General features: G+C 36.8%; 2 protein-coding genes across 3 annotated transcripts; both read left to right on the top strand.

Annotated features, from left to right (window-relative positions):
* The first annotated feature begins 2,201 nt into the window (after positions 1-2,201).
* Positions 2,202-14,495, top strand: LOC145812347 (phenylalanine--tRNA ligase alpha subunit, cytoplasmic-like). Its single transcript, XM_082907597.1, has 10 exons — positions 2,202-2,311; positions 2,933-3,012; positions 3,169-3,176; positions 3,294-3,416; positions 3,833-3,925; positions 8,520-8,576; positions 9,156-9,212; positions 9,429-9,520; positions 10,222-10,312; positions 14,364-14,495. Exons 1-10 carry the CDS (start codon positions 2,202-2,204, stop codon positions 14,403-14,405), a joined length of 753 nt encoding a protein of 250 aa, XP_082763723.1. The 3' UTR covers positions 14,406-14,495.
* A 662-nt stretch (positions 14,496-15,157) lies between these two features.
* LOC145806858 (phenylalanine--tRNA ligase alpha subunit, cytoplasmic-like) lies at positions 15,158-25,750 on the top strand. Of its 2 annotated transcripts, none has more exons than XM_082904692.1 (10): positions 15,158-15,314; positions 19,471-19,593; positions 20,010-20,102; positions 21,378-21,434; positions 22,020-22,075; positions 22,300-22,392; positions 23,122-23,212; positions 24,218-24,255; positions 25,371-25,409; positions 25,480-25,750. In XM_082904692.1, exons 1-10 carry the CDS (start codon positions 15,168-15,170, stop codon positions 25,502-25,504), a joined length of 762 nt encoding a protein of 253 aa, XP_082760818.1. In that variant the 5' UTR covers positions 15,158-15,167; the 3' UTR covers positions 25,505-25,750. The 2 variants fall into 2 exon arrangements, with proteins under 2 accessions (XP_082760818.1, XP_082760817.1); XM_082904691.1 differs by lacking the exon at positions 15,158-15,314 and adding an exon at positions 18,558-18,835.
* The last annotated feature ends 921 nt before the right edge of the window (positions 25,751-26,671 follow it).

The following is a 26,671-nucleotide window of genomic DNA, read 5'->3' as shown; positions in this document are numbered from 1 at the left end:
AAACCTTGATCGTTCAGATTTTAGGACATGTATGCAAAGGTTTAATGTTACGATGTGACCACGTTCGAATGTAAATTGGTCTATCCTTATTAAATGTAATGGAATGACATATATGCCTTTGTTAATGGTACATTCGTCTTTGATCCTCATTAATGTTATGCATTGCTATTTACGAGACAACCATGTTACTAGTTAATACGAACATTCTGTTATCTATGAACTGGTGGCATGAATTCACGACAAACAAATGGGATGTGAGTGCATTATGAAGTCCAATTTGTTAATAGCTGCTATTAGCACTCTGTTGAACGTAACGTAACTATGTTAACTCATGTGAATAATGAGAAGGAACTATGTGCTTCTGTATGAACTATTAGGCCAGAGGCCATTCTGTATTTCTGATATGGAGCAAAGTGCTGTACGGAGCTAAGTGCTACACTTTGGTGGGAGCCACCTCTAGAATCCGTACGAGCCACCTGTTGAGTCCATACATATGTAAACTGGGCTTAAAGCCGATGTAAAAGTTATGAGGCCTATGGCCGTTCTGTAAAAGTTATGAGGCCTATGGCCGTTCTGTGAAAGTTATGAGGCCTATGGCCGTTCTGTCTGATCTGTTAGTATGGAACAAAGTGTTGTACGGAGCTAAGTGCTACACTTTGGTGGGAGCCACCTCTAGAATCCGTACGAGCCACCTCTTGAGTTCATATGTACATGAAAAGGGCTATATGCCATTCTGTGTAAGGGCTAATTTGTGAAATTATGAATATTTGTGAAGTTGTGAATCTATGAGGCCGAGGGCCAATTTGTGAAGTTATGAACCTATGAGGCCGAGGGCCAATTTGTGAAGTTAAGAATCTGTTAGGCCGAGGGCCAATGTGTGAATGTGTGAACCATTGGGCCGAGGGCCAATCTGTGAAATTGTGAACCGACATGACCATTCTGGACTTAAGATAGAATCAAATTAATCATATGCTCTCTTTATTTATATAAGCATTGATACGTATCATAATTCAAGTTAAGCATTGAATTGTTTAAGTACTATTATTCACTGAGATTGTCTCACTCTGTATGTTATTTGTTTCTGTAGGTAGCAAGTCTGGAGGTCAGCCTTAACCCTCGATGCTGGCCTACCTTTCACCAATCTTTGTGTGTCCAGGCATTTGGGTGAAGCCTGATCATTTCTTTGGAATTTTGCTAAGTTTTAGCTTGCACTCTGATTGTCTATTATATGTTAAGTTTTTAATGTTTTGTTATAAGCCCAACAAGGGGCGGGGTTTGTATATGTGTATGTAAGTATTTATCATTTGATGCACTGTTGGTGATCCTGGCATGATAGTGGTTGCTCAATGGATATAGTTTTTTTTATTTCATGTTATCTTATTATACTTAATGCTTCCGTTCAGGCCCCATATGTATGTATACCAGGTTAAGTGTCCGTTTTTGAGTGGGTCATGCCCAAACTTTTAGGGGCGAGTTTGGGGCGTGACAACCCACCACCCGCCACCTGCCACCATCTACCACCACTTTCCACCACCGTTTTCCGCTGCCACCACCTGCTGCCACCACCTGCTACCACTTTCCACCATTGTCTTCCGCCACCATCACCTGCCACCACTTTCCACCACCGTTTTCCGCCACCACCCTCCATTACTGTCTTCTACCACCTCTACCCACCACCTGCAGCTATTACCCATCACCCGCCACCCGCCATCATCATCTTCCGTCACCACCACTCGCCACCACCCACCACTACCGTCTTCCGTCGCCACCCACCCACCGCCACCGTCTTCCATTGCCACCATCCGTCACAAACTCGTCACAACCCACCACCCGTCACGCCACCACTCGTCATTTCTCACTCTTTTAGTTTATATTTTTTATAATTTTTAAATATTTTTTCCAAACCAAATGCGTTTGTAGTTTATGTTTTTCTAAAAATAAACAAAAACTAATTTATAAAATTTTTGTAAATATAAGCTAAAAACGTTTGTAGTTTATTGTGTTTATACTTACGATTTTAGTGTTCTCATCAAACCCTGTTTATAGATTTTGACCCAAACCAAATAGACTCATCGATGGCGTGTTTGGGCTTTGATCTAAGACTACAAAACCCTAGTGAAAAGGAGATAGAGGGTTTGGAAGGAGGGAGGGAGAGAGAGAGAGAGAGATAGCGGAGGAAGTCGTACTGGGCTTCCTCGAGAATGATGAGATCTCAGACTCAGGTGAGTTTGCTTCCGAACGTGGAATTGATCATCAAGAACTCACCAACATCATCAAGAGCCTTCATGGTTTCAGATTCGTCGATGCTCAGGTCCACATTTCTATTTAATATGTATATATATATATATATGTATATCTTTTGCAATTGTGTTGAGTTGATCAGAATCTCATATGTAATTGATTGTGCATGAACCTTTTTAACAATTGTGCGAAAAATAATGATACTGTAACAATTTTTTTAGTTGATTTAAATATGCATAATTGATTACATTCTACTGATGGAATAGATAGATTTTTAACTTGAGCTGCTATTGTGCTAAATTTAGATGTTCTAATTGGCCAAGCTCCAGAAGTTGAATGCTCAAATTTTAGCTCAAAAAATCATTCCATTTTTTGTTTGGATGCCGGTTAAATATGTTGGTGAATAGTTTGCGTGGTTGCATTCTTATATATATCAAGAGAAGGCAAATGATTGATGAATAACCCAATTGATTGTTTTGGTAGACTGGAAGGAATTAGACACACTCTCTCTATCAATTTTTGCTTTTGTTTCAACTGTTTTTCTCCTTAAATGGTTGTATGTAGGATGTCCTGGAAGATTGGGTTGGAAACACATTTGTTTTTGGGGCATGGAAAGTGGGAAATAGTACCCTTTCATGCTCCGTAACTTGCTTTATCTTTATACTTATGAATTAATTTCTGTGAATATCAGGTGTAGAAAGGAGAAATTCAACATTGTTGCTTGCATTGTTTTTGCGAGGCTTCCATGCCTAAAAGATAAAGAGCAAATATGTATATATACAGATCTTTTATTTCTCGTGTTTATCTCTGAACTTCTTTGAGGTTCATTTTTATTGGGATTAATGAGAAAACAAGTTCAGCGTGTTTATTCTGTGTATTATCCTATCTCTTATATGATAATAATTCATGACAGGATACTGAGTTCAGATTGCATGGTAATACTGCATTAGTATAATAGAATGACAAAGAGACATCTTTATTGGGTCATATCACGTCATATAATTGTAGATATTATTTCTGTGGATTACATATGCTTCATGCTAATTGTGCAGGACATTAAGAGGGAGAGATGGGTACTTACTGAGGAAGGGAGAACATATGTTGCTGCTGGATCACCTGAAGTGCAAGTTTTCTTGGCCATACCACCAGAGGGTATTTCACCTGAAGAATTGCAGGTTATGCATCTGTATATTAGGTTACATGCAGTTAGAAATTGTAGTCTAATACATGAAGTAATAATGGGATTTCTCATGTTGGAACAACCATGAGCTATTCTGTAATTCCATTTTATTTTCAATTTTCATACTTTGGGTGTAGGGAGTGCTGCATTGGTTTGATATAGAATGCAGTCCTTGGGAGTTGAAAATTCTTGCATTGACTGTAACATTCATTTGACTTGTTTGAAAAACATCTGCTTCCAATTGCTTGCAAACAAACACAACCGATAGACTAGTGTAGATATGAGCTTTTTTGTTAAATATTTATTTGGTTTTGTAATTGAAATTTGATTTATGCTCCCAGAAGATTTATTTATGATCAACAGTTAGCTTATCCAAAGATGTATTGTTGAAGTTGATCTTTGTGCATGCAGAGGAAAATGGACCCAGCGGTTTTCAAAATAGGCCGCTCACAAGCGATAAAGAATCAATGGTTGGAGATGGGAAAGCAATTAGTTACCAAAAAGGTAAACATCAAGAAAAATTTTAGATTACATGGATCTGGAAGAGCTACTTATGTTCTATTAAGATTTCTTAAATTTTGAGATTTTAAAGGGTGTTGATATCCTCGATTCGACGAATCTTGTCTTTCGTCTTTTGCGTGTTGAAACTCAGTTTCTTGGTGTGAAAAGTGAGCTTGACCTGACTTGGAAGTCCGATGAGTTTGCACGACAGTTAAGGTTTACCTTGCCTTGAGAGCTGGGGCAGTGTTTTAAAAGGAGCGCGCCTAATCATCAGGCGCAGCCTTGTGCTTCAAACAGGTCGAGGCAAGGGGCAATACGCGAGGCGTCAGCTTTTTGGGTTTTATCTATTTTTCTACTCCAACTGTTGGTTAAGTGTTTTTTTTTTTGTGGGCATACCCACAGGGATTCAAAACTTTTCAATATAAAATGACCAAACGTGATCAAAAGAGAGCAGAAAGTGATAAAGATTGAATGTTATGCTTTATCTTTTATTAGATATTATATTCTAGGTTTTAGAAGATTGAATGTTATGTTTAAAGATTATTGGAAATGGTTATGATTTTTTAAATTATATATATATATATATATATATTATGTTGAAGAGTTTAACTATTTTATAATTTTGCTTTTCTTCTACTACTTGCGTTTCGCTTTGGTGAGGGGCGCGCCTCGCCTTGCACCTCGCGCTTAGGATATAGGAGATCTTATCACCTCAGTGCGCCTAGAGCCTTTTAAAACACTGAGCTGGGGAACGTGGTTGGTGTTGCGTCTTCGTCCAATTTTTCAGCAGAGCGATCAAGATTGAAATGATTTTACTCTTAAACCCACTCTTCTTAGGAATAATATGCTGCATGTAAATGTTAAGTGAGGATTTAACACCCTATGTACTGGATCACCTAAAATTCAGTCTAAGATCATGGGCTCTGAAAAATTTGTTTAGCAGAAGTCATGTGAATGAAGTGTATATACATCTCTATTGTTTTTCTTTCGTTCATGTAACTTTTTGTAGAAATTGATGTATAAAGAGAAATAGAGAATTGTATTATTGATTGATATGTTGATATATATTACAATGATTCATGATTCCTATATATAGAAGAGGGTGAGTGTGTAGTAGGTAAGGAGTAGGTGAAGTGGAGGTGGTAGTGGTGTAGTGGGTTAGGTTTAGTGGAGTAGGTGAGATGGTAGTGGTGTAGTGGGTTAGGTTTAGTGGAGTAGGTTTAAGTGGGTGAAGTAGGTGATAGGTTTTAACAGCCCCCCGCAAACTCAAGGGGGATAGGAACTAGCCAACTTGAGTTTGGAGAGAGTAACAAAACAAGAAAATAGACGAATACATAAAAGAAAAGAGGATAGGAGACACTGTATGGTCGTGTCAGACCGATGGTGAAGACACTGTATGGTGGTGTCATAACGTTGTAGAGGACACTGGATGGTTGTGTCAGACCGATGTAGAAGACAGTTTATGGGGTCATGTCGGACCGTTGTAGCAGACAATGTTGTGACAGTTGTGGTGACAGTTTACGGAGTCTTGCTGGACCCTTGTAGAAACTAATCGGAATCAATGTCGGGACAGTTTACAGAGTCTTGTCGGACCCATAAAAGAGCTAACCGGAATCAATATTGGGACAGTTTATAGAGTCTTGTCGGACCCATAAAGGAGCTAACCGGAATCAATGTCGGGACAGTTTACAGAGTCTTGTCGGACCCCTAAAAAGTCGCACCCTCAAAAGGTGTGCCCAAATATATATATATATGGATATATATAGTGAGCCCTCAAAAGTCGCGCCCTCAAAAGGCGCGCCCACTTCATCAAAAGACGTGCCTGACAGAAAGCGTCGAGCCATCAAAAGGTGAGCCGGAGACGCGGCGAGGCACGTGAGCGACAGAGTGGCGTGTCGGCCTCGGCTATTTAACCAAGGTTGAGGCGGAGGCTGTGCAAACCAGTCTGAAACCGCCAAAAATCCTTTGAAAAAACTCTTCCGTTTCTGAGAAAGAGATTCTGGAACACTCTGTTGCCATTCTGTAACCAACCTTTCTCTGAAACACTCAGCAACCCATAACATGGCCTCGTCTTCCCGTTCAGCTACCCAGAATATGGCCTCTTCGTCCCGTGGTCTGCTCACTCTTTTTCCCGACCTCAACGAGTCAACAAGAGAGATAACTGGTGCGGTGGCACTGGAACCTCAACCAAGCGCTCCGGAGTTTGCTCCGTTGAACTTTCCTATGCGGTCTGTGGAGCAAAGAATGACAGTGCAGTCGGATGTGGAGGCCAATCAGTATACATTGAAGTCATGTGTGGAAACCATGACTGCGGTCACGTGTGGAAACCATGACTGCGGTCACAAACTTGTCGCACCGGCTGCAGAGCAGGACAAATGAGGTGCAACAGTTAAACGCCCAACTGGCTCTGCTCCAACGCATGTATAAGGATGCGCGAGCAGAGATAAGTGTGCTAAAGGCGGAAAACAAGGAGCTGAAGCGGAAGGCCACCGTTATGTTCCGATTTGGAGGGCCGCCATATGCTGCAGTGGAGGAGCAGGGAGTAGTGATCATGCCCAGTGGAGTGGGAAACACGGAGGCAACACCGGCAAGGGCCGCCCAGGACGGAGGCAAGAAGAAAAGACCGGTGGCAGAGTAGAGAAGAAAAATCCCGCCTGTGGATGTGGTTGTTTGGTTTGTTTTGTTTTGTGTGGTCGTTTTTTTTTTTTTTTTTTTGGTGTAAAATTGTGATCGGGGTTGATCCCGGAGAGGAATAAAATATGATTGGTGTGCAAAGCTATATGGTATGAATGGAATTGGAAAAAGATTAAAAATAATGGGAAAGAAAAATAAAGAAAAGAAATAATAAAAATATATTTGAAATCAAAAATGAAAGATGGGGGAAATAAGGAAAGTGGTTTGGAGAAAAGAAATAAAAATAATGGAGTTGGAAATCAAACGGAGGAGAGATGATGTTTTTTTATTTTTTTATTTAATATATAATAAAAAGATATATATATATATATATATATATATAAAATAAGGAAAGTGGGGAACAAGGAGTGCACCAATTAAGCTTTAGGATAAATTTTTTTTTTTTTTTTTTTTTTTTTGGGCGGTGGATGCAAAGTGAGGAGAGAGAGTGTAAAAGGAGATGATGATGTTTGTTTTAAAAAAAGAAGAGAAAAATAAAAAACAGAATCAATCACTGCTCAAAGAGAGAGAGTCTGATTGACTGCTTTTGCTGGGTCCCCACCACTTGATGTAAGGTGTCAAATCAATCTTTCTCTCAATACAAAAAACACCAGAATATTCACCTTCATCTTCACCTGTACCATAATTTATGCTGTTGAAGTAATCAGGCCCAGCCATATCGTCATTGTCGGTTTTATTTTCTTGTTTCGTTGATGCTTTCTCTTGCAAGCTCTTATAGGCAGCGGATCGTGACAAGATGCTCATGGCAGACAACGAGGGACTGGACTTCGCCGACGATGTGGAGTCGGTGGCGGAGGAGGAGATCGTAGTTCCGGTGGATGCTACTGCCGAGGGAGTTCTCGACTGGTAAGACGACGCGATCGGCGATCCAGAGCTCGACGGCGTGGAATGCGACTTCGAACTGGTCGCAAGGTATGGCTTCGCAGTTCGGACGCGGATAGGCGACGCGGAGGTCGGCGCCGTGCATCGGAGCCGGAGAGAGATCTGTGATGGTGAGTGGCTTCGGGAGGTTCTCGATGGGATCTAGCGTTTGGTGGCCGTTAACAGCGGTGATACAGATCTTTGAAAAACATTTTGGATCATCATTGATGGGTCCCGAGTCTGATCAAGATGACAGACCAATGAAAGCAGCTGGGACAGTTGGATATATTGATCCAGAGTACTATGGCGTAAATGTTCTAACAGCAAAGAGTGATGTTGGCGAGGGAGGTGACGAAGAATGAAGGTATGTGTAGAGAATTTTAGCGGACTAGGTTGAGGTCCGGCGGGCGGCCAAGGTGAGGTTGCCGCCCGCCGGTGAAGCGAAAAATACGAATTGCTTAACCTTGCTCTGATACCATGTGGAAATTGATGTATAAAGAGAAATAGAGAATTGTATTATTGATTGATATGTTGATATATATTACAATGATTCATGATTCCTATATATAGAAGAGGGTGAGTGTGTAGTAGGTAAGGAGTAGGTGAAGTGGAGGTGGTAGTGGTGTAGTGGGTTAGGTTTAGTGGAGTAGGTGAGATGGTAGTGGTGTAGTGGGTTAGGTTTAGTGGAGTAGGTTTAAGTGGGTGAAGTAGGTGATAGGTTTTAACACTTTTTCAGTTGACTATGTAAAATTTGTCCATTCTTTTGATTGATTCTTGGATTCAAAATCTGAGTTAGGTTTCACTTGATCACCAACTGCTTTGTTATAGGTTGTGAACATATAGTTTTGTTAGCTCCATTTCAGGTGTCTAGTTTTCTTTTGTGAGAGTTGGTTCTCTTAAATTCATCTGCGCGGTCAATTACATGACGGTGCATATAGAAAAGTACATATGGTTGGCATTGATGTGTTTTTCCACTTATACGTCATGTCTATTGTACCAATACATTACTCATCAATTTTCTAATGCTGGTCAATTGCTGTAGGTTCAAAATGTGCAAGATAACGTTAAAGATGTGCTTACACGGGTACAAAATGGAGAGGTAAATATATCTTTAACTGATTTTTTTCATCATTTCCGTTTATTAGTTTCCACTTTCTTCGACTGTGAGTTTCAGGACTGAAAGTTCCAACATTCCTTTCCTTGAAATAACTTAAATTGATATTATTACCTGCGTTAATATTATTTATTTCACATGAATATCTTCTAATTTTATTATTACCTGATACACAAGAATCATCCAGAGTCAATGACAAACTGCTGATAATATAAAGTTGTGTTCATTGTTTGATATAAGGTACTCATATTGTTTCTAAAAACAAGAACCATATTTCTCTAGTAGAATAATTATGCAAGAATGGGTTATAACAATAAATTACTGGTGTATATTTGAGAACTATCTTATAGCATTTTTATATCTAGTGCTTTATACCCAAGATTCCCGTAATTGTTCACTACTGAACTTATTTCACTCAAAAAGAAAAAGAAAAACCAAAACTTTACGTATGATGAGCATCGCCAAACAACTAAAGCTACTTTGATAAGTTATTTCTTCCTGCTTTATCTACTTTGTGTATACTTGCTTCCCTCATGTTTATCATAATTTTTTGTGATTCCACAGGTCATTGACCCAAAAGAAATTGATGCTCTTAAATGGCGAAAGCTCATTGCTCCACAGTAATTACTTTCCAGTTTTTCAATTTTTTTTATTTATTTATCTGCTTGCTTGTAATTTCTGTTTCAGTTGAAAACTTTTCCAGAAAGAATTAGCCATTCTTTCTGCTGGGGTCATTACTTGTGAAACTAGAGAAAATTTTCTTTTGTTAATTCTGCTTCTGACATGTCTCATATTCTGTTTATTGTTGATAATTCTTTATCTACTATTCTTCCTAAGACGTGGAAGGGCTACTCGGTAAGGAAAGGTCCTAACTATGCTCCAAAAAGGAAAAAATTTGCCACCGATTTGACTCGAGATAATCTGCAAAGGTAATCCAGATATCAATGGATATTTCTTGGAGACATGTATTATGCATGCAATGATTAAACATTTGGGTTTAATGACATGCTTTTTGAGTGATTTAAGACAATGCTTATTTTATGTATCATTATGAATTAAAGATATGATTCTGTTAGTCTTTCCTCCAACCACTCACAACGCCATTTATTGGGGTATTGACTTGTTCAACCCTTTTTATGTTCATCTGTAAGCCAAAGCTGTTTGAAGTGTAGAATCTTGAACTATTCTCTATATGTATGTTTTATAGCATTAAGGAAAGTGAATCCAAAGGTTTTTTCTCGCTGAGGAGGTCTCTTCCTGCACAATAATTAATTTCAATTATCAGCACTTTAAGGTGCTTCCTGTTGTTAATTAATGAACTATTCTTGATGTTGGTCTGTTAAACATGCATGCCCCTAGCTGATGTTTGAATACTTTTAATGGTTATGGCTACGTATATGCCCTCTGTGCCGTAGGAAGTTTTGGTGTTAGCTTGGGCGTTCATGTGTAAGATTATCTACACCGTTGGATGTGTATCCTCTTGGTGTATTCCACTGAAGAAGAGTAGAGCTTAGGTGTCTACTTATCTGCTACATCTGAGATGTCTGTTTCTTATATATTAATTTACCATGAATGTCATTTACAGTTTGTCAAGCTGACATTTGTTTCTCTCTCTCTCTCTCTCTCAAAGGGGTGATTGGAAGGATATGGAATTCAAGGAATATAACTTCAGTGCTAAAGGTCAGCCTATTGAAGGTGGCCATCTCCATGCATTGCTCAAGGCAAGGATATGATTTTCCTTTTCTTTATTTCCCCTCCGTCTAGCTAATTTCTTTCCCAGTTTGTTTTTTTACTTAGTCTACTCAAAATGAATGTACGTGTAAAAGGCAAGAGAGGAAATTGTTTTACGGTTGAACTGCATAATTAAAGAACACAAGGAATTTTGTAGTTTTGAAAACAAATTGAGATATTTGCTACTCAATTCGAAAACCATTCTGAATTTTTTGGAGCTATCTTCATGGATCCTTCTCCAGTTGATTCTATTCAAAGGCATATCCTCAATTAAGACTGAGGGAAAGAAATTGGAATTTGCATTTGAGAGTTTAATTTGGCGATGTTTGTTAAGACTTTGTTATGTGGAGACATTTAATGTTTGCCTTTGATCTTGTAATATAATGGTCGAGGCCTTTTCAGCCACAGATTTATCCATGTTACAACATGCATTTAAAAGTAACAAAGAATTACCTTTTATAACACACGAGTATTTACTACTACTACTACTAATAATAATAATAATAATAATAAATAATAATAATAATGCACATGTGAGTATATTCAATGAAGGTTTTGAAAATTTAATAGATATTGCCAATGATGCAAAAGAATGACACGGTGCACCGTTTTTTCTACCCCCAACTCAAGTCACCTGCACTAAGACTGTCAGGTGCCGCTTAATTAACTAGTGTTTATTTGAGAACTGCAAAGAGTTGTCAAGGCTGCCACTCAGTGAATGTTTGTTCATGGGCAGTATGTCTAAAGGCTATAAGCTATAAGTGAATTTTACCAACAGATAGCTGAATGGCTTAGATAGATTATAAGAGTTGCATCTTTTGCATGACAACAGTTAAGATAATAGCTCATGCATAGAAAAAATAATAGCAAAGACAGTACCGACGGAAGTCTTGGTCACGAACTCTGTCACCTTTTTGTTGGTCAGTAATCACAGTGAAACTTAGGTTATTTATTAATGAATGGTTGTCGCATATCTTCATAAGATTACTGTTAAAATTCAATGTATTATTGATTGATATCTGATTGATGTTAATATTGTGTAGATTACAAGGATTTATATAGGAGAGGATTTGGGAGTAGGTGAAGGTGATAGTGGAGGTGGTAGGTGAAGTGGGTGGTAGTGGAGGTGGTAGGTGAAGGTAAAGATGGTAAATTCTAACAGCCCCCCGCAAACTCAAGGAGGATAGGAACTAACCCACTTGAGTTTGGAGAGAGTTACAAAACAAGAAAATACATAAAAATAAAAAAAGATAGGAGACACTGTATGGTCGTGTCAGACCGTTGGTGAAGACACTGAAAGGTGGTGCCATAACGTGGTAGAGGACACTGGATGGTGGTGTCATAACGGTGTAGAGGACACTGTATGGTGGTGTCATAACGGTGTAGAGGACACTGGATGGGGGTGTCATAACGTTGTAGAGGACACTGTATGGTGGTGTCATAACGTGGTAGAGGACACTGTATGGTAGTGTCATAACGTTGTAGAGGACACTGTAGGCTAACCGGAATCAATGTCGGGACAGTTTATGGGGTCATGTCGGACCGTTGAAAAAGCTAACCGGAATCAAATGTCGGGACAGGTTATGGGGTCATGTCAGACCGTTGTAAAAGGCTAACCGGAATCAAATGTCGGGACAGTTTATAGGGTCATGTCGGACCGTTGAAAAAGTTGCACCCTCAAAAGGTGTGCCCAATGTTTCAAAAGGCGTGCCATCAAAAGGCGTGCCCAATTCATCAAAAGGTGTGCCGGATTCATCATGGCGAGGCACGTGAGTGCCTTGGTTGGCGTGCCCGTTTGTCGGGCGTCAAGAGGCGCGCGATGCGCGTGGCTGCCTCGGCTATAAGACGGAGGCTAAGGCGGAGGCAAAAAACCTGCGAGAGATATTCTGAAAGAGAGTGCTGAGAGAGATTCTGTAACACTCGGTTGTCTGAGAGAGTTTGCTGAGAGAGAGACTGTGTAACACTCTGTTGCCTAGAAAATGGCCTCGTCTTCCCGGAGTCTGCTCACTCTCTTTCCCGACCTCAACGAGTCAACAAGAGAGAGAACTGGTGCGGTGGCACTGGAAACTCAACCAAGCGCCCCGGAGTTTGCTCCGTTGAACTTTCCGATGCGGTCGGTGGAGCAAAGAATGGCAGTGCAGTCGGATGTGGAGGCCAATCAGTATACTCTGAAGGCATGTGTGGAAAGCATGACGGCGGTCACAAATTTGTCGAACCGGCTGCAGAGTAGAACAAATGAGGTGCAGCATGTAAACTCCCAGCTGGCTCTGCTCCAACGCATGTATAAGGATGCGCGAGCAGAGATTAGCGTGCTAAGGGCAGAAAACAAGGAGCTGAAGCGGAAGGCCACCGTGATGTTCCGATTTGGAGGGCCGCCATATTCGGCAGTGGAGGAGTATGGGGGAGTGAACGTGCTCGGTGGCGTGGAAAACACGGAGGCAGCACCGTTAAGGGCCGCGCAGGACGGAGGCAAGAAGAAGAGACCGGCGGCAGAGTAGAGACGAAAAATCCCACTGTTCCAATTTGTGTTGGTTTTTTTTTTGTTTTTTTTTTTGTTTTTTTTTTTTGTGAAGTGGTGTAAAATGATGATCGGGGTGAGCCCCGACATGAATAAAATAAGTTGGTGTGCAGTTGGTCTTCTGCCTCTCTTTCTTTTTTTTTTTTTTTTTTTTTTTTTTGGCAAAGAAATAATAATGAAAAAAAAAAATGAAAAATACAGTGAAAGAAAAATAAAAAAAGAAAGAAATAATAAAAAGAGAATCACGTGGGTTGCTTGTAATGGAATCAGAGAAATGATAAAAGTGGGTTTAGTGGATAGAAAAAGGGAGGAGAGAGAGAGGGAGTGGATGGAATTAAAAAATAAAAAATAAAGAAAAGTAATGCTATCAGAAAGGGCATGTGCAAAGTTGTGTCGTGGGCTTTGCAAAAAGTGTGGTTTATAATAAAAAAATAAAGTGTGGTTTTAAAGTAAGGGTTGGTGGGTTGATTAAAAAAAAAAGAAAGTGAGTGAGAGATATTCGAAAAAGGTTATGGTGGTCATGAGCTCCGTTGCTGCTGCATCTTTCATGGAGTTGAAACTTCGCGATGTTAAATTCTTCTGCTGCGGAGACGGAGATCTCGTTAGCTGTCGCTGCGGCTTCTTGGCGGATGAATCTGACCATCTGCTGGATCTGCTTGGAGACATCTGCGTCGTTCATTTTTGGAACTGAGTTTAGAGATCGGATCTGATCGGAGACAAGGCGGCGATGGTGGAGGAGAGTCTCGGGCTCGCCGGAGGCGAAGGCTTTGCGGACGAAGGGGCCTAAGTCTTCGCCGTTGCAGATGGAGGCGGAGAGGTTGGCGATGAGGCCAGAGAATTTGATGTTGCAATCGACGGCCAAGATCTTGGTGTCGCCGCCGATGTAAGATAACTGGTTGTCGTGAGGTCTAGGGTGGATTTTGCCCCCGAAACTGCACATGAACTTGGCTATGTAGGTGCCTGCCGCAGGTGGCGGTTGGTCTTCCCACGGCTGCGTGGTGTCGAAATCGATGTCACGCGACGGAGGAGAGGCGTCGCCGGAGTCAGGGTAAGAGGAAGCGTATGAGTAATTTTCCATCGGCGCAATATAGCAACGATTGAAACGACAGAGATTTTCGGATGAGCGTTATTCCATACACAGAGAAAGAGAGAGATTTGGTTGAGGGAGAGAGCCGTGGGCCTTGGTGATCGATGGCTCAGTTATGGGATTTGTGGCAGCGGATGGAAGGTATGTGTAGAGGTCCGGCGGGCGGCCAAGGCGAGGCTGCCGCCCGCCTGTGAAGCAGAATTACTAGCTTCTCAACCTTGCTCTGATACCATGTTAAAATTCAATGTATTATTGATTGATATCTGATTGATGTTAATATTGTGTAGATTACAAGGATTTATATAGGAGAGGATTTGGGAGTAGGTGAAGGTGATAGTGGAGGTGGTAGGTGAAGTGGGTGGTAGTGGAGGTGGTAGGTGAAGGTAAAGATGGTAAATTCTAACAATTACCGTTTGTAAAAATCTCTTCATTTCAGGTACGACAACAATTCAAGATGATTTTTCTTCAGATGGGGTAAGACCTGATCATGGTTTTGTCATAAACATGTCTGAATGCATGTGTCTACTAGGTTGTGAAGGTAGAAAGTTTGCACCATTGCCTCCTTAGATACCTTTTCATTTTCATATATTTGCTTTAATTTTGGTACACGAGTCCTTACATTTCTATAGCTGACACTTGACGACATATACCAATTTATCTATTAATTTAGAGCCTTCACAATATTAACACTTGTTATGTCATACACCCTATTATTTTATTGGGGAAATATCAGTTCAGCATGTAAGACCAAAAAGATATTTGCCCCAAACGCAGTCAAGACTTGCCCCCATAAAGATTCGCATCAATTTGTTAAATCTGTGCCCCATTTGCCACTGCAGTCTATGGTACAAAGCTAAGAAGTATGGACACTTCTAAAAAGGTGGTGTGCCCTATTTTTGTTTGAGAACATACTATTTTAGTAATTTTTTAATTAAAATATGAGGTAAAAAAATTAATATATTTGATATATTTTTTGAATTTTAAAATGTACAAAAAATAGAAATTTTTTTTTTAACCTTTTTATATAAATTATTGACATTTTTAATTTTTAAATGAAAATTGAATATTGTCAAAAAGACCTAAATTGTTTTATAATTATCTTGTGTTGTGTTGTGTTGATCCTTACGGTTAGTGTTCTCATCAAACCCTGTTTATAGGTTTCGACCCAAACCAAATAGACTCATCAACTGTGTGTTTGGGCATTGATCTAAGACTACAAAACCCAGAGAGAAAGAGAGAGATGGCAGAGGAAGTCGTACTGGGCTTCCTCGAGAAGAATGATGAGATTTCAGACTCAGGTGAGTTTGCTTCCGAACGTGGAATTGATCATCAAGAACTCACCAACATCATCAAAAGCCTTCATGGTTTCAGATTCGTCGATGCTCAGGTCCACATTTCTCTCTGATATCTATATATATGTGCGTATCTTTTGCAATTGTATTGAGTTGATCAAAATCTCATATGTAATTGGTTGCGCATGAACCTTTTTAACAATTGTGTGAAAAAGAATGATACTGTCACAAATTTATTAGTTGATTTAAATATGCATAATTGATTACATTCTATTGATGGAATAGATAGAATTTTAACTTGAGCTGCTATTGTGCTAAATTTAGATGTTCTAATTGGCCAAGCTCCAGAAGTTGAATGCCTAAATTTTAGCTCAAAAAATCATTCCATTTTTTGTTTGGATGCCGGTTAAATATGTTGGTGAATAGTTTGCGTGGTTGCATTCTTATATATATCAAGAGAAAACAAATGATTGATGAATAACCTAATTGATTGTTTTGGAAGACTGGAAGGAATTAGACACACACTCTCTCTTTGTCAATTTTTGTTTTTGTTTCAACTGTTTTTTCTTAAATGGTTGTATGTAGGATGTCCTGGATGATTGGGTAGGAAACACATATGTTTTTTGGGCGTGGAAAGTGGGAAATAGTATCCTTTCATGCTCCGTAACTTGCTTTAACTTTATACTTCTGAATTAAGTTTTGTGAATATCAAAGTGCAAAAAGGAGAAATTCAATATTGTTGCCTGCATTGTTTTTGCGAGGCTTCCATGCCTAAAAGATAAAGAACAAATATGTACACATACAGGTCTTTTATGTCTCAGCTTCTGTATATAATTTTTTTTTGTTTGATGCATCTTGTTAGAGCTGCTTTTGGAGTCTATGCGTTATATCTTATACCTTATGAGACAATTAAGTTGGAGCTATTTTTGGAGTATATGCATTTGATGTAACTTCTACTAAAAAAAAAAAATTAAAGCTGAGGAATGAGTGTTTTAAACTTTTGTTTTCTTATTATCTACTTTCAATTAGTGAGAAAAATTGTGCCAAACAGGCCTTGTCTTGAAATTTTAAGCTGCTCATGTACACCTTGTTGTAGGAGCTTCTATATGATAAAGAGAAGTTGCTTGAGAATGGAGACCGATTGGAAACTGAAATTGCAGAGAATCTCAGATCGGAGAGTCTCTACCGTTGATTACTCTGATGATTGGAACCCTCTATCAACTCTAATGATTGGAACTCTCTGATTCCTGCCTAGCTTGTACTCGAATTTTTCTGAATTCAGAGAAATGGGATAAATAAATAGATCTGTCCATGTCTTGACAATTTGTTTGGTTATTGGATTTTTGGTGCAATTGAACTCTTATTGTTAAATTTCTCTACCCAACATTTCATAATGTCATGGGTTAATGTTTACTATCAAGTGAAGTACGGAAGCTTTTGTTTGTGAAATTAAATAACACGTGCAATATGTTTTTTTTTCTTTCCTTCTATTTTTAAGTAAAGTTTGCAATATGTTTTTTGGAACATCAATCATTGATCCAAGACTGATTAAAAAAAAGTATATATATATATATATATATTAGCAAAGTTGTTTTACGTTTTTACATGCCTCTGGAATTTAACATGATACTTTCATCATGCAAATGAATTCCAAATTTATCTCATATATTTCAATGATTGTCAAATTGTCAGCCGTTTTGCAAATTTGTAAGATAATATGAATAATTTTCTGCATTCTTTCCGAATCATTCATGACAATTACGGGATGAACACTCAAATTTTTAAGTTTTTCATGCATATTATTAATTAATCAATCTCTTTTTTCTTTTCTTTTTTTTTACATTTTATAAAGAGAAAGGAACAAGAATAAACAAGTAAAGAGAAAAAGAGGGAGAACATAAAAAAAGTGAAAAGTGAAGAAAAAATAGGGGTAAATTATAATTATACTTTTTGAAATTTGCTTAAAATACCATTATTTTTGTAGTTCTGAAATTATATTATGCCCTTAAAGCTTTTAATTTTATAACAAATGACCTATTTTATCAATAAATTATCAAGTCAGTTAAAAGTTTTTAATAATGTCAGAAATATATTTCAATTAATAATTCATGTAGTTTTATTATTGTATAGGAGAGTAATTAGAAATTTATTTTTTCATATAATTCTATTAAATAAAAAAATATTACAAAGGGGGTAATTTTATTATTGTATAGGATCCGTATTTTAAGTAAATTATAGGAGATGTACTTATAATATACCCAAAAAATAATTATGAAATGATAAAAGTACAATCAGTTTATATATTAAATTGTTGAGAAAATTACAAATATAGTTTTTGAAATTTATTTAAAATATAAATTGCCCTTGTAATTCAAAAAATTACAAATTTATTTTTGTCAGAATTTTTATTTAATAGAACTAATAGGAAAATAAAATTAATAATTACTCTACTATATAATAATAAAATTATATAAATTATTAATTAAAATATATTTATGATATCATTAAAAATAGTTAATTAACTTTATAATTTATTAATAAAAATGATAATTTATTATACAAATAAAAATTTAAAGGGACGGAATATAATTTTTAGAAGAATTATGCTATATGTACCAATTAATGTACTAACTAGTATACTAAGAAATTATGTAACATAATTTTAGAGGTTTTGAATATTTACAATTTGTATAATAGTTGAGGTCAATAATAATGACATAACATTAGTTGGTACACTAGTGCGTACATTAATTAATGCATGTAACACTACCATTTTTAGAATTACAAGAGACATATCTATTTTATGCAAATATCAAAAGATATATTTATAATGACTCATTTGAGGAAAGACTATTTTAGTAATTTTTTAACTAAAATATGAGGTAAAAAATTAATATATTTGATATGATTTTTTGAATTTTAAAATTTACAAAAAATAGAAAAAAATTTAACCTTTTTATATAAATTATTGACATTTTGACATTTTTAAATTTTAAATTAAAATTGAATATTGTCAAAAAGACCTAAATTGTTTTATAATTATCTTGTGTTGTGTTGTGTTGTGTTGTGCTGTGTTGATCCTTACGGTTAGTGTTCTCATCAAGCCCTGTGGATATTTGGGAAGTGGATTTTTTTGTAAGTTTTTTTAATTATAGATATTATTGGAGATAAAAAAATTTGTGTTTGGAAAGATAGCTGGATGTGATGTTTGTGAGAGAAAAAATAAAATAATTATGAAATTTGATATGATATTTTGTTTAAATTTGTTTGTTTTTTGATTTTATAAAACATGTGTCTTGTAGTGAAAAAAATCAAAAAAAAATCCAAAAACCATTGCCAAACACCGCTCCCTGTTTATAGGTTTCGACCCAAACCAAATAGACTCACTACTGCGTGTTTGGGCTTTGATCTAAGACTACAAAACCCTAGTGGAAAGGAGATAAAAGGGTTTGGAGAGAGAGAGAGAGAGATGGCGGAGGAAGTCGTACTGGGCTTCCTCGAGAAGAATGATGAGATTTCAGCCTCAGGTGAGTTTGCTTCCGAACGTGGAGTTGATCATCAAGAACTCACCAACATCATCAAGAGCCTTCATGGTTTCAGATTCGTCAATGCTCAGGTCCACATTTCTATCTGATATGTATATATATGTGTGTATCTTTTGCAATTGTATTGATTTGATCAAAATCTCATATGTAATAGATTGCGCATGAATCACCTAAAATTCAGGCAAAGATCATGGACTCTGAAAAATTTGTGTAGCAGATGTCATTTGAATGAAGTGTATATACATCTCTATTGTTTTTCTCTGTTCATGTAATTTTTTCAGTTAACTATGTAAAATTTGCCAATTCTTTTGATTGATTCTTGGATTCAAAATCTGAGTTAGGTTTCACTTGATCACCAACTGCTTTGTTATAGGTTGTGAACATATAGTTTTGTTAGCTCCATTTCAGGTGTCTAGTTTTCTTTTTTGTGAGAGCTGGTTCTCTTGTTAGGTCTTTTATGTCTCGTGTTTATCTCTGAACTTCTTTGACGTTCATTTTTGGGATTAATAAGAGAACAAGTTCAGCGTGTTTATTCAGCGTCCTATCTCTTATGATAATAACATTACAGGATACTGAGTTCAGATTGCATGGTAATACTGCATTAGTATAATAGAATGACAAAGAGACACGTTATTGGGTCATATCACGTCATATAATTGTAGATATTATTTCTGTGGATTACATATGCTTCATGGTAATTGTGCAGGACATTAAGAGGGAGAGATGGGTACTTACTGAGGAAGGGAGAACATATGCTACTGTTGAATCACCTGAAGTGCAAGTTTTCTTGGCCATACCACCAGAGGGTATTTCACCGGAAGAATTGCAGGTCATGCATCTGTATATTAGGTTATATGCAGTTAGAAATTGTAGTCTAATACACGAAGTAATAATGGGATTTCTCATGTAGGAACAACCATGAGCTATTCTGTAATTCCATTTTATTTTCAATTTTCATACTTTGGATGTAGGGAGTGCTGCATTCGTTTGATGTAGAATGCAGTCCTTGGGAGTTGAAATTTCTTGCATTGACTGTAACATTCATTTGACTTGTTTAAAAAACATCTGCTTCCAATTGCTTGCAAACAAACACAACCGAGAGACTAGTGTAGATTTGAGCTTTTTTGTTAAATATTTATTTGGTTTTCTAATTGAAATTTGATTTATGCTCCTAGAAGATTTATTTATGATCAACAGTTAGCTTATCCAAAGATGTATTGTTGAAGTTGATCTTTGTGCATGCAGAGGAAAATGGACCCAATGGTTTTTAAAATAGGTCGCTCACAAGCGATAAAGAATCAATGGTTGGAGATGGGAAAGCAATTAGTGACCAGAAAGGTAAACATAAAGAAATTTTTTAGATTACATAAATCTGGAAGAGCTACTTATGTTCTATTAAGATTTCTTAAATTTTGAGATTTTAAAGGGTGTTGATATCCTCGATTCAGCGAATCTTGTCTTTCGTCTTTTGCGTGTTGAAACTCAATTTCTTGGTGTGAAAAGTGAGCCTGAACTGACTTGGAAGTCCGATGAGTTTGCACAACGGTTAAGGTTTACCTTGCCTTGAGAGCTGGGGCAGTGTTTTAAAAGACGCGCGCCTAAGCGTGAGGTGCAGCCTTGTGCTTCGAACAGGTCGAGGTGAGGTGCAATATGCGAGGCGTCAGCTTTATGGGGTTTACTTATTTTTCTATTCCAACTGTTGATTAAGTGTTTTTTTGGTGGACATACCCATAGAGATTCAAAACTCTTCAATATAAAATGACCAAACGTGATCAAAAGAGAGCAGAAAAGAAAGTGATAAAAGATCGAATGTTATGTTTTATCTTTTGTTGGATATTATATTCTAGGTTTTAAAAGATTGAATGTTATGTTTAAAGATTATCGGAAATGATTATGATTTTTGAAATTATATATATATATATATATTATGTTGAAGAGTTTGTCTATTTGCTTTTCTTCTACTACTTGCGCTTCACTTTGGTGAGGCGCGCGTCTTGTTTCGCACCTCGCGCTTAGGCTATAGGAGATCTCGGTGCGCTGAGCTGGGGAACGTGGTTGGTGCCGCGTATTGGTCCGATTGTTCAGAAGAGCAATCAAAATTGAAATGATTTTACTCTTAAACCTGCTCTTCTTAGGAATAATATGCTGCATGTAAATGTTAAGTGAGGATTTAACACCCTATATACTGGATCACCTAAAATTCAGTCAAAGATCATGGACTCTGAAAAATTTATGTAGCAGATGTCATTTGAATGAAGTGTATATACATCTCTATTGTTTTTCTCTGTTCATGTAATTTTTTCAGTTAACTGTATAAAATTTGCCCATTCTTTTGATTGATTCTTGGATTCAAAATCTGAGTTAGGCTTCACTTGATCACCAACTGCTTTGTTATAGGTTGTGAACATATAGTTTTGTTAGCTCCATTTCAGGTGTCTAGTTTTCTTTTTTGTGAGAGCTGGTTCTCTTGTATTCATCTGCGCGGTCAATTACATGATGGTGCATATAGAAAAGTACATATGGTTGGCATTGATGTGTTTTTCCACTTATACATCATATCTATTGTACCAATACATTACTTATCAATTTTCTAATGCTGGTCAATTGCTGTAGGTTCAAAATGTGCAAGATAACGTTAAAGATATGCTTACACGGGTACAAAATGGAGAGGTAAATATATCTTTAACTGACTTTTTCATCATTTCAGTTTATTAGTTACCACTTTCTTCAGCTGTGAGTTTCAGGACTGAAACTTTCCTTTCCTTGAAATAACTTAAATTGATATTATTACTTGTGTTAATATTATTTATTTCACATGAATATCTTCTAATTTTATTATCACCCGATGCACAAGAATCATCCAGAGTCAATGACAAACTGCTGATAACATAAAGTTATGTTCATTGTTTGATATAAGGTACTCATCTTGTTTCTAAAAACAAGAACCATATTTCTATAGTAGAATAATTATGCAAGAATGGGTTATAACAATAAATTAGTGGTGTATATTTGAGAACTATCTCATAGCATTTTTATATCTAGTGCTTTATACCCAAGATTCCTATAATTGTTCACTACTGAACTTATTTCACTCAAAAAGAAAAAGAAAAAAGAAAAATGAAAAACCAAAACTTTACATATGTTGAGCATGGCCAAACAACTTAAGCTACTTTGATAAGTTATTTCTTCCTGCTTTATCTACTTTGTGTATACTTGTTTCCCTCATGTGTATCGTAAATTGTTGTGATTCCACAGGTCATTGACCCAAAAGAAATTGATGCTCTTAAACGGCGAAAGCTCATTGCTCCACAGTAATTACTTTCCAGTTTTTCAATTTTTTTTTTTTTTAATCTGCTTGCTTGTAATTTCCGTTTCAGTTGTGGAAACTGAAAAATTTTCCGGAAAGAATTAGCCATTCTTTCTGCTGGGGTTGTTACTTGTGAAACTAGAGAAAAATTTCATTTGTTAATTCTGCTTCTGACATGTCTCATATTCTGTTTATTGTTGATAATTCTTTATCTACTTTTCTTCCTAGGACGTGGAAGGGCTACTCCGTAAGGAAAGGTCCTAACTATGCTCCAAAAAGGAAAAAATTTGCCACCGATTTGACTCGAGATAATCTGCAAAGGTAATCCAGATATCGATGGATATTTCTTGGAGACATGTATTATGCATGCAATGATTAAACATTTGGGTTTAATGACATGCTTTTTGAGTGATTTAAGACAATGCTTATTTTATGTATCATTATGAATTAAAGATATGATTCTGTTTGTCTTTCCTCCAACCACTCACTACGCCACTTATTGGGGTATTGACTTGTTCAACCCTTTTTATGTTCATCTGTAAGCCAAAGCTGTTTGAAGTGTAGAATCTTGAACTGGTAGTCATTCTCTATATGTATGTTTTATAGCATTAAGGAAAGCAAATCCAAAGGTTTTTTTCTCGCTGAGGAGGTCTCTTCCTGCACAATAATTAATTTCAATTATCAGCTCTTTAATGTGCTTCCTGTTGTCAAGGAATGAACTATTCTTGATATTGGTCTGTTAAACATGCATGCCCCTAGCTGATGTTTGAATACTTTTAATGGTTATGGCTACTTATATGCCCTCCGTGCCGTTGGAAGTTTTGGTGTTAGCTTGGGCGTTCGTGCGTAAGATTATCTACACCATTGGATGTGTATTCTCTTGGTGTATTCCACTGAAGAAGAGTAGAGCTTAGGTGTTTACTTATCTGCTACATCTGAGATGTCTGTTGCTTATATATTAACTGACCATGAATGTCATTCACAGTTTGTCAAGCTGACATTTGTTTCTGTGTGTGTGTGTGTGTGTGTCTCTCTCTCTCTCTCTCAAAGGGGTGATTGGAAGGATATGGAATTCAAGGAATATAACTTCAGTGCTAAAGGTCAGCCTATTGAAGGTGGCCATCTCCATGCATTGCTCAAGGCAAGGATATGATTTTCCTTTTCTTTATTCCTCCCTCCCTCTTGCTAATTTCTTTCTCAGTTTGCTTTTTTACTTAGTCTACTCAAAATAAATGTATGTGTAAAAGGCAAGAAAGGAAATTGTTTTACGGTTGAACTGCATAATTAAAGAAAACAAGGAATTTTGTAGTTTTGAAAACAAATTGAGATATTTGCTACTCAATTCGAAAACCATTCTGAATTTTTTGGAGTTATCTTTGTGGATCCTTCTCCTGTTGATTCTATTCAAAGGCATATCCTCAATTAAGACTGAGGGAAAAAAAATTGGAATTTGCATTTGACAGTTAATTTGGCAATGTTTGTTAAGACTTTGTTATGTGGAGACATTTAATGTTTGCCTTTGATCTTGTAATATAATGATCGAAGCCTTTTCAGCCGCAGATTTATGCATGTTACAACATGCATTTAAAATTAACAAAGAATTACCTTTTATAACACACGAGTATTTACTACTACTACTAATAATAATAATGCACATTTGAGTATATTCAATGAAGGTTTTGAAAATTTAATAGATATTGCCAATGCTGCAAAAGCATGACACGGTGCACCGTTTGTTCTGCCCCCAACTCAAGTCACCTGCACTAAGACTACCAGGTGCCGCTTAACTAGTGTTTATTTGAGAACTGCAAAGAGTTGTCAAGGCTGCCACTCGGTGGATGTTTGTTCATTAAGTGGTATCTGGCAGATGTCTAAAGGCTATAAGCTATAAGTGAATTTTACCAACAGATAGCTGAATGGCTTAGATAGATTATAAGAGTTGCATCTTTTGCATGACAACAGTTGAGATAATAGCTCATGAATAGAAAAAATAATAGCAAAGACAATAGCAACGAAAGTCTTGGTGAAGGAACTCTGTCACCTTTTTTGTTGGCCAGTAATCATAGTGAAACTTAGGTTATTTATTAATGAATGGTTGTCGCATATCTTCATAAGATTACCGTTTGTAAAAATCTCTTCATTTCAGGTACGACAACAATTCAAGATGATTTTTCTTCAGATGGGGTAAGACCTGATCATTGTTCTGTCATAAACATATCTGAATGCATGTGTCTATTAAGTTGTGAAGGTAGAAAGTTTGCACCATTGCCTCCTTAGATACCTTTTCATTTTCATATATTTTCATTAATTTTGGTACACGAGTCCTTACATTTCTATAGCTGACACTTGACGACATATACCAATTCATCTATTAATTTAGAGTCTTCACAATATTAACACTTGTGATGTCATACACCCTATTATTTTATTGGGGAAATATCAGTTCAGCATGTAAGACCAAAAAGATATTTGTGCCAAACACAGTCAAGACTTGCACCCATAAAGATTCGCACCAATTTGTAAAATTTGTGCCCCATTTGCCACTGCAGTCTATGGTTCAAAGCTAAGAAGCATGGACACTTCTAAAAAGATGCGGTGTCCATGTTTGTGTCCGTGTCCTACACTTTCCAGACATGTGTCTGACACTCATCCAATTGTGTCCTATTTTTTTAAAATGAATTTAGACTCAGACACTCTTTGGACACTTGGAGGACACGTGTGTCTATTGCTTAAACAAACATGTCCATTGATTAGACAACACGAAACTAATTATAAGCTTAAATAAAATAACTTAGAATACAATGATAAAGAAAAATAATTTCAATTAGGGTTGTATTACATTTATTTATTCTTTTAGAATGATATATTCATATATATGACTTATAATAAATTTACAGAATTATATATTGTGTGTGTGCCCCCCACGTGTCATGTGTTGCATTTTTAAAAAATTGCCTTGTCAACGTGTCTGTGTCCGTGTCCGTGCTTCGTAGGTACAAAGTGTGTGGGGTTATGGTGTATATGTGTGTTGCTTAATGAAGTGCATAACTCCACACAGATTGTGTACTGTCTAGTATTCATTGTCTATATCTTACCAAAAGTTGACAATTTAGAGCATAACAAGAATTAAAGTATCTTTAAACCAAGAGTTATGAATAAAGATGGTGAGGTTAAAAGGTATGCACAGGAAGCTATGGTCGACAAATCCTACCATCACTACATGTTTGTGCATGCCTATTTATGCATCTCTATGTTTTTGGGGTTAACGTTCTTTTCAATTGGTCACTTAATGGATGCAGATTTGAGGAGATGCCCACGAACAATTTTGTTGAAAGCAGGTAACTGATCTTTCCCCTCCCAAACACACATTAATGTGTATTATTAGGTTTTTTTTTCTCTTTTTTCCAGGCAACTGATCTTGCCCTTCAGATGATAGTTCACCGGAGCTACTGATAACCGATAAGAAGATATTTTAGCTTTAACCTAGATAGTTTTGAAGTTAGTGTATCTGAAGGCTAGGGCATAGCACATTTCAATGGAATATTTTGCTTGTACATGAAAGGGGTTAGAACTCGCAACAAATGCTGGGTGCGTCCCCCAAATAATCCTGGATGATTGATGACAATAAGATGTGGTTGTCAATAATTTTTCATCATCAACATAGTGAAAACTTATATAATATTGACTCCATTGTACAAGGTTCTGAAAAGCGGTTGCGGTCGTCGTAACGGTGGCGGTGACGCGGTTGCGGTTGCGGGGTGTAAAGGCCGCAGCGTAACGGTTGCGGTTACTGGAACTGTGAATTTTTTTATTTTTCACACAATTTACAAAAAACTTACTGATACGCATATTTTTTTTTTAGAATCATATTTATTGGGTTTTAAAATAAATTTAGATAATTTTTTCATAATTTTTAAGTATGATCCAATATATTTCATATTTTTAAATCACTATAAAATAATTTTTTTTATATTTTATTTCAATAATTAATGACTTTATATACCATAAATCCATGTTACACTTGTGGTAAAAATTTCTTTTATTGGACTTAGATGTATAAAATTATTTTTAATTATTATACTTGTGGAAGCATATGTGTATTTTAACTCAAATAGTTTTAAAAAAGTATACATTCTTAATGGAAGAACTTGAAAAAGTACATAACATCATAGCATAAATCACAAATAATAGAGTACATTTTACATAATGTTACTACTAAAATTACATAATGTCACCACCAAAATGAGTGACGTGGTGCATCTTGGGATTCAGATTGTTGAGCTTGATTGTTGCTGCTACCTTCACCCCACCAAAATGAGTGACGTGGTGCATCTTGGGAATCAGATTGTTGAGCTTGATTACTACTACCTTCACCCCATCCAGTAGGAAATATATAAGTAAATGTGCTCATCATGTCATCCTTTTCTGTTTCGTGCATTGGGAGAGAAAATGGATACCTTGGCTGAAAAGGATCAACATACTCTTGTTGGGCTTGTTGATAATTTGGCAAACCGTATCCTGGAGGACCACGTTGTTGAGGGGGCCAAGGATAATTTTGAGGGGGCCAGGATAATTTTGTTGAGGTGGGTAAGGATAGCTC

The sequence above is a fragment of the Camellia sinensis genome, chromosome 2, assembly GCF_055761805.1.
Source record: "Camellia sinensis isolate YWXY chromosome 2, ASM5576180v1, whole genome shotgun sequence".
NCBI classification, from domain to species: Eukaryota; Viridiplantae; Streptophyta; class Magnoliopsida; order Ericales; family Theaceae; genus Camellia; species Camellia sinensis.
This window is presented reverse-complemented; position numbering and strand designations above follow the sequence as displayed.

Coding starts and splice junctions, on each gene's coding strand:
- LOC145812347 (XM_082907597.1), top strand. CDS start 2,202: ATGATGAGATCTCAGACTCAGGTGAGTTTGCTTCCGAACGTGGAATTG. Junction 3,417..3,832: donor TTTCACCTGAAGAATTGCAG/GTTATGCATCTG, acceptor TTGTGCATGCAG/AGGAAAATGGACCCAGCGGT. Junction 10,313..14,363: donor ATCTCCATGCATTGCTCAAG/GCAAGGATATGA, acceptor TCTTCATTTCAG/GTACGACAACAATTCAAGAT.
- LOC145806858 (XM_082904692.1), top strand. CDS start 15,168: ATGGCAGAGGAAGTCGTACTGGGCTTCCTCGAGAAGAATGATGAGATT. Junction 15,315..19,470: donor TCAGATTCGTCGATGCTCAG/GTCCACATTTCT, acceptor GTAATTGTGCAG/GACATTAAGAGGGAGAGATG. Junction 23,213..24,217: donor ATCTCCATGCATTGCTCAAG/GCAAGGATATGA, acceptor TCTTCATTTCAG/GTACGACAACAATTCAAGAT.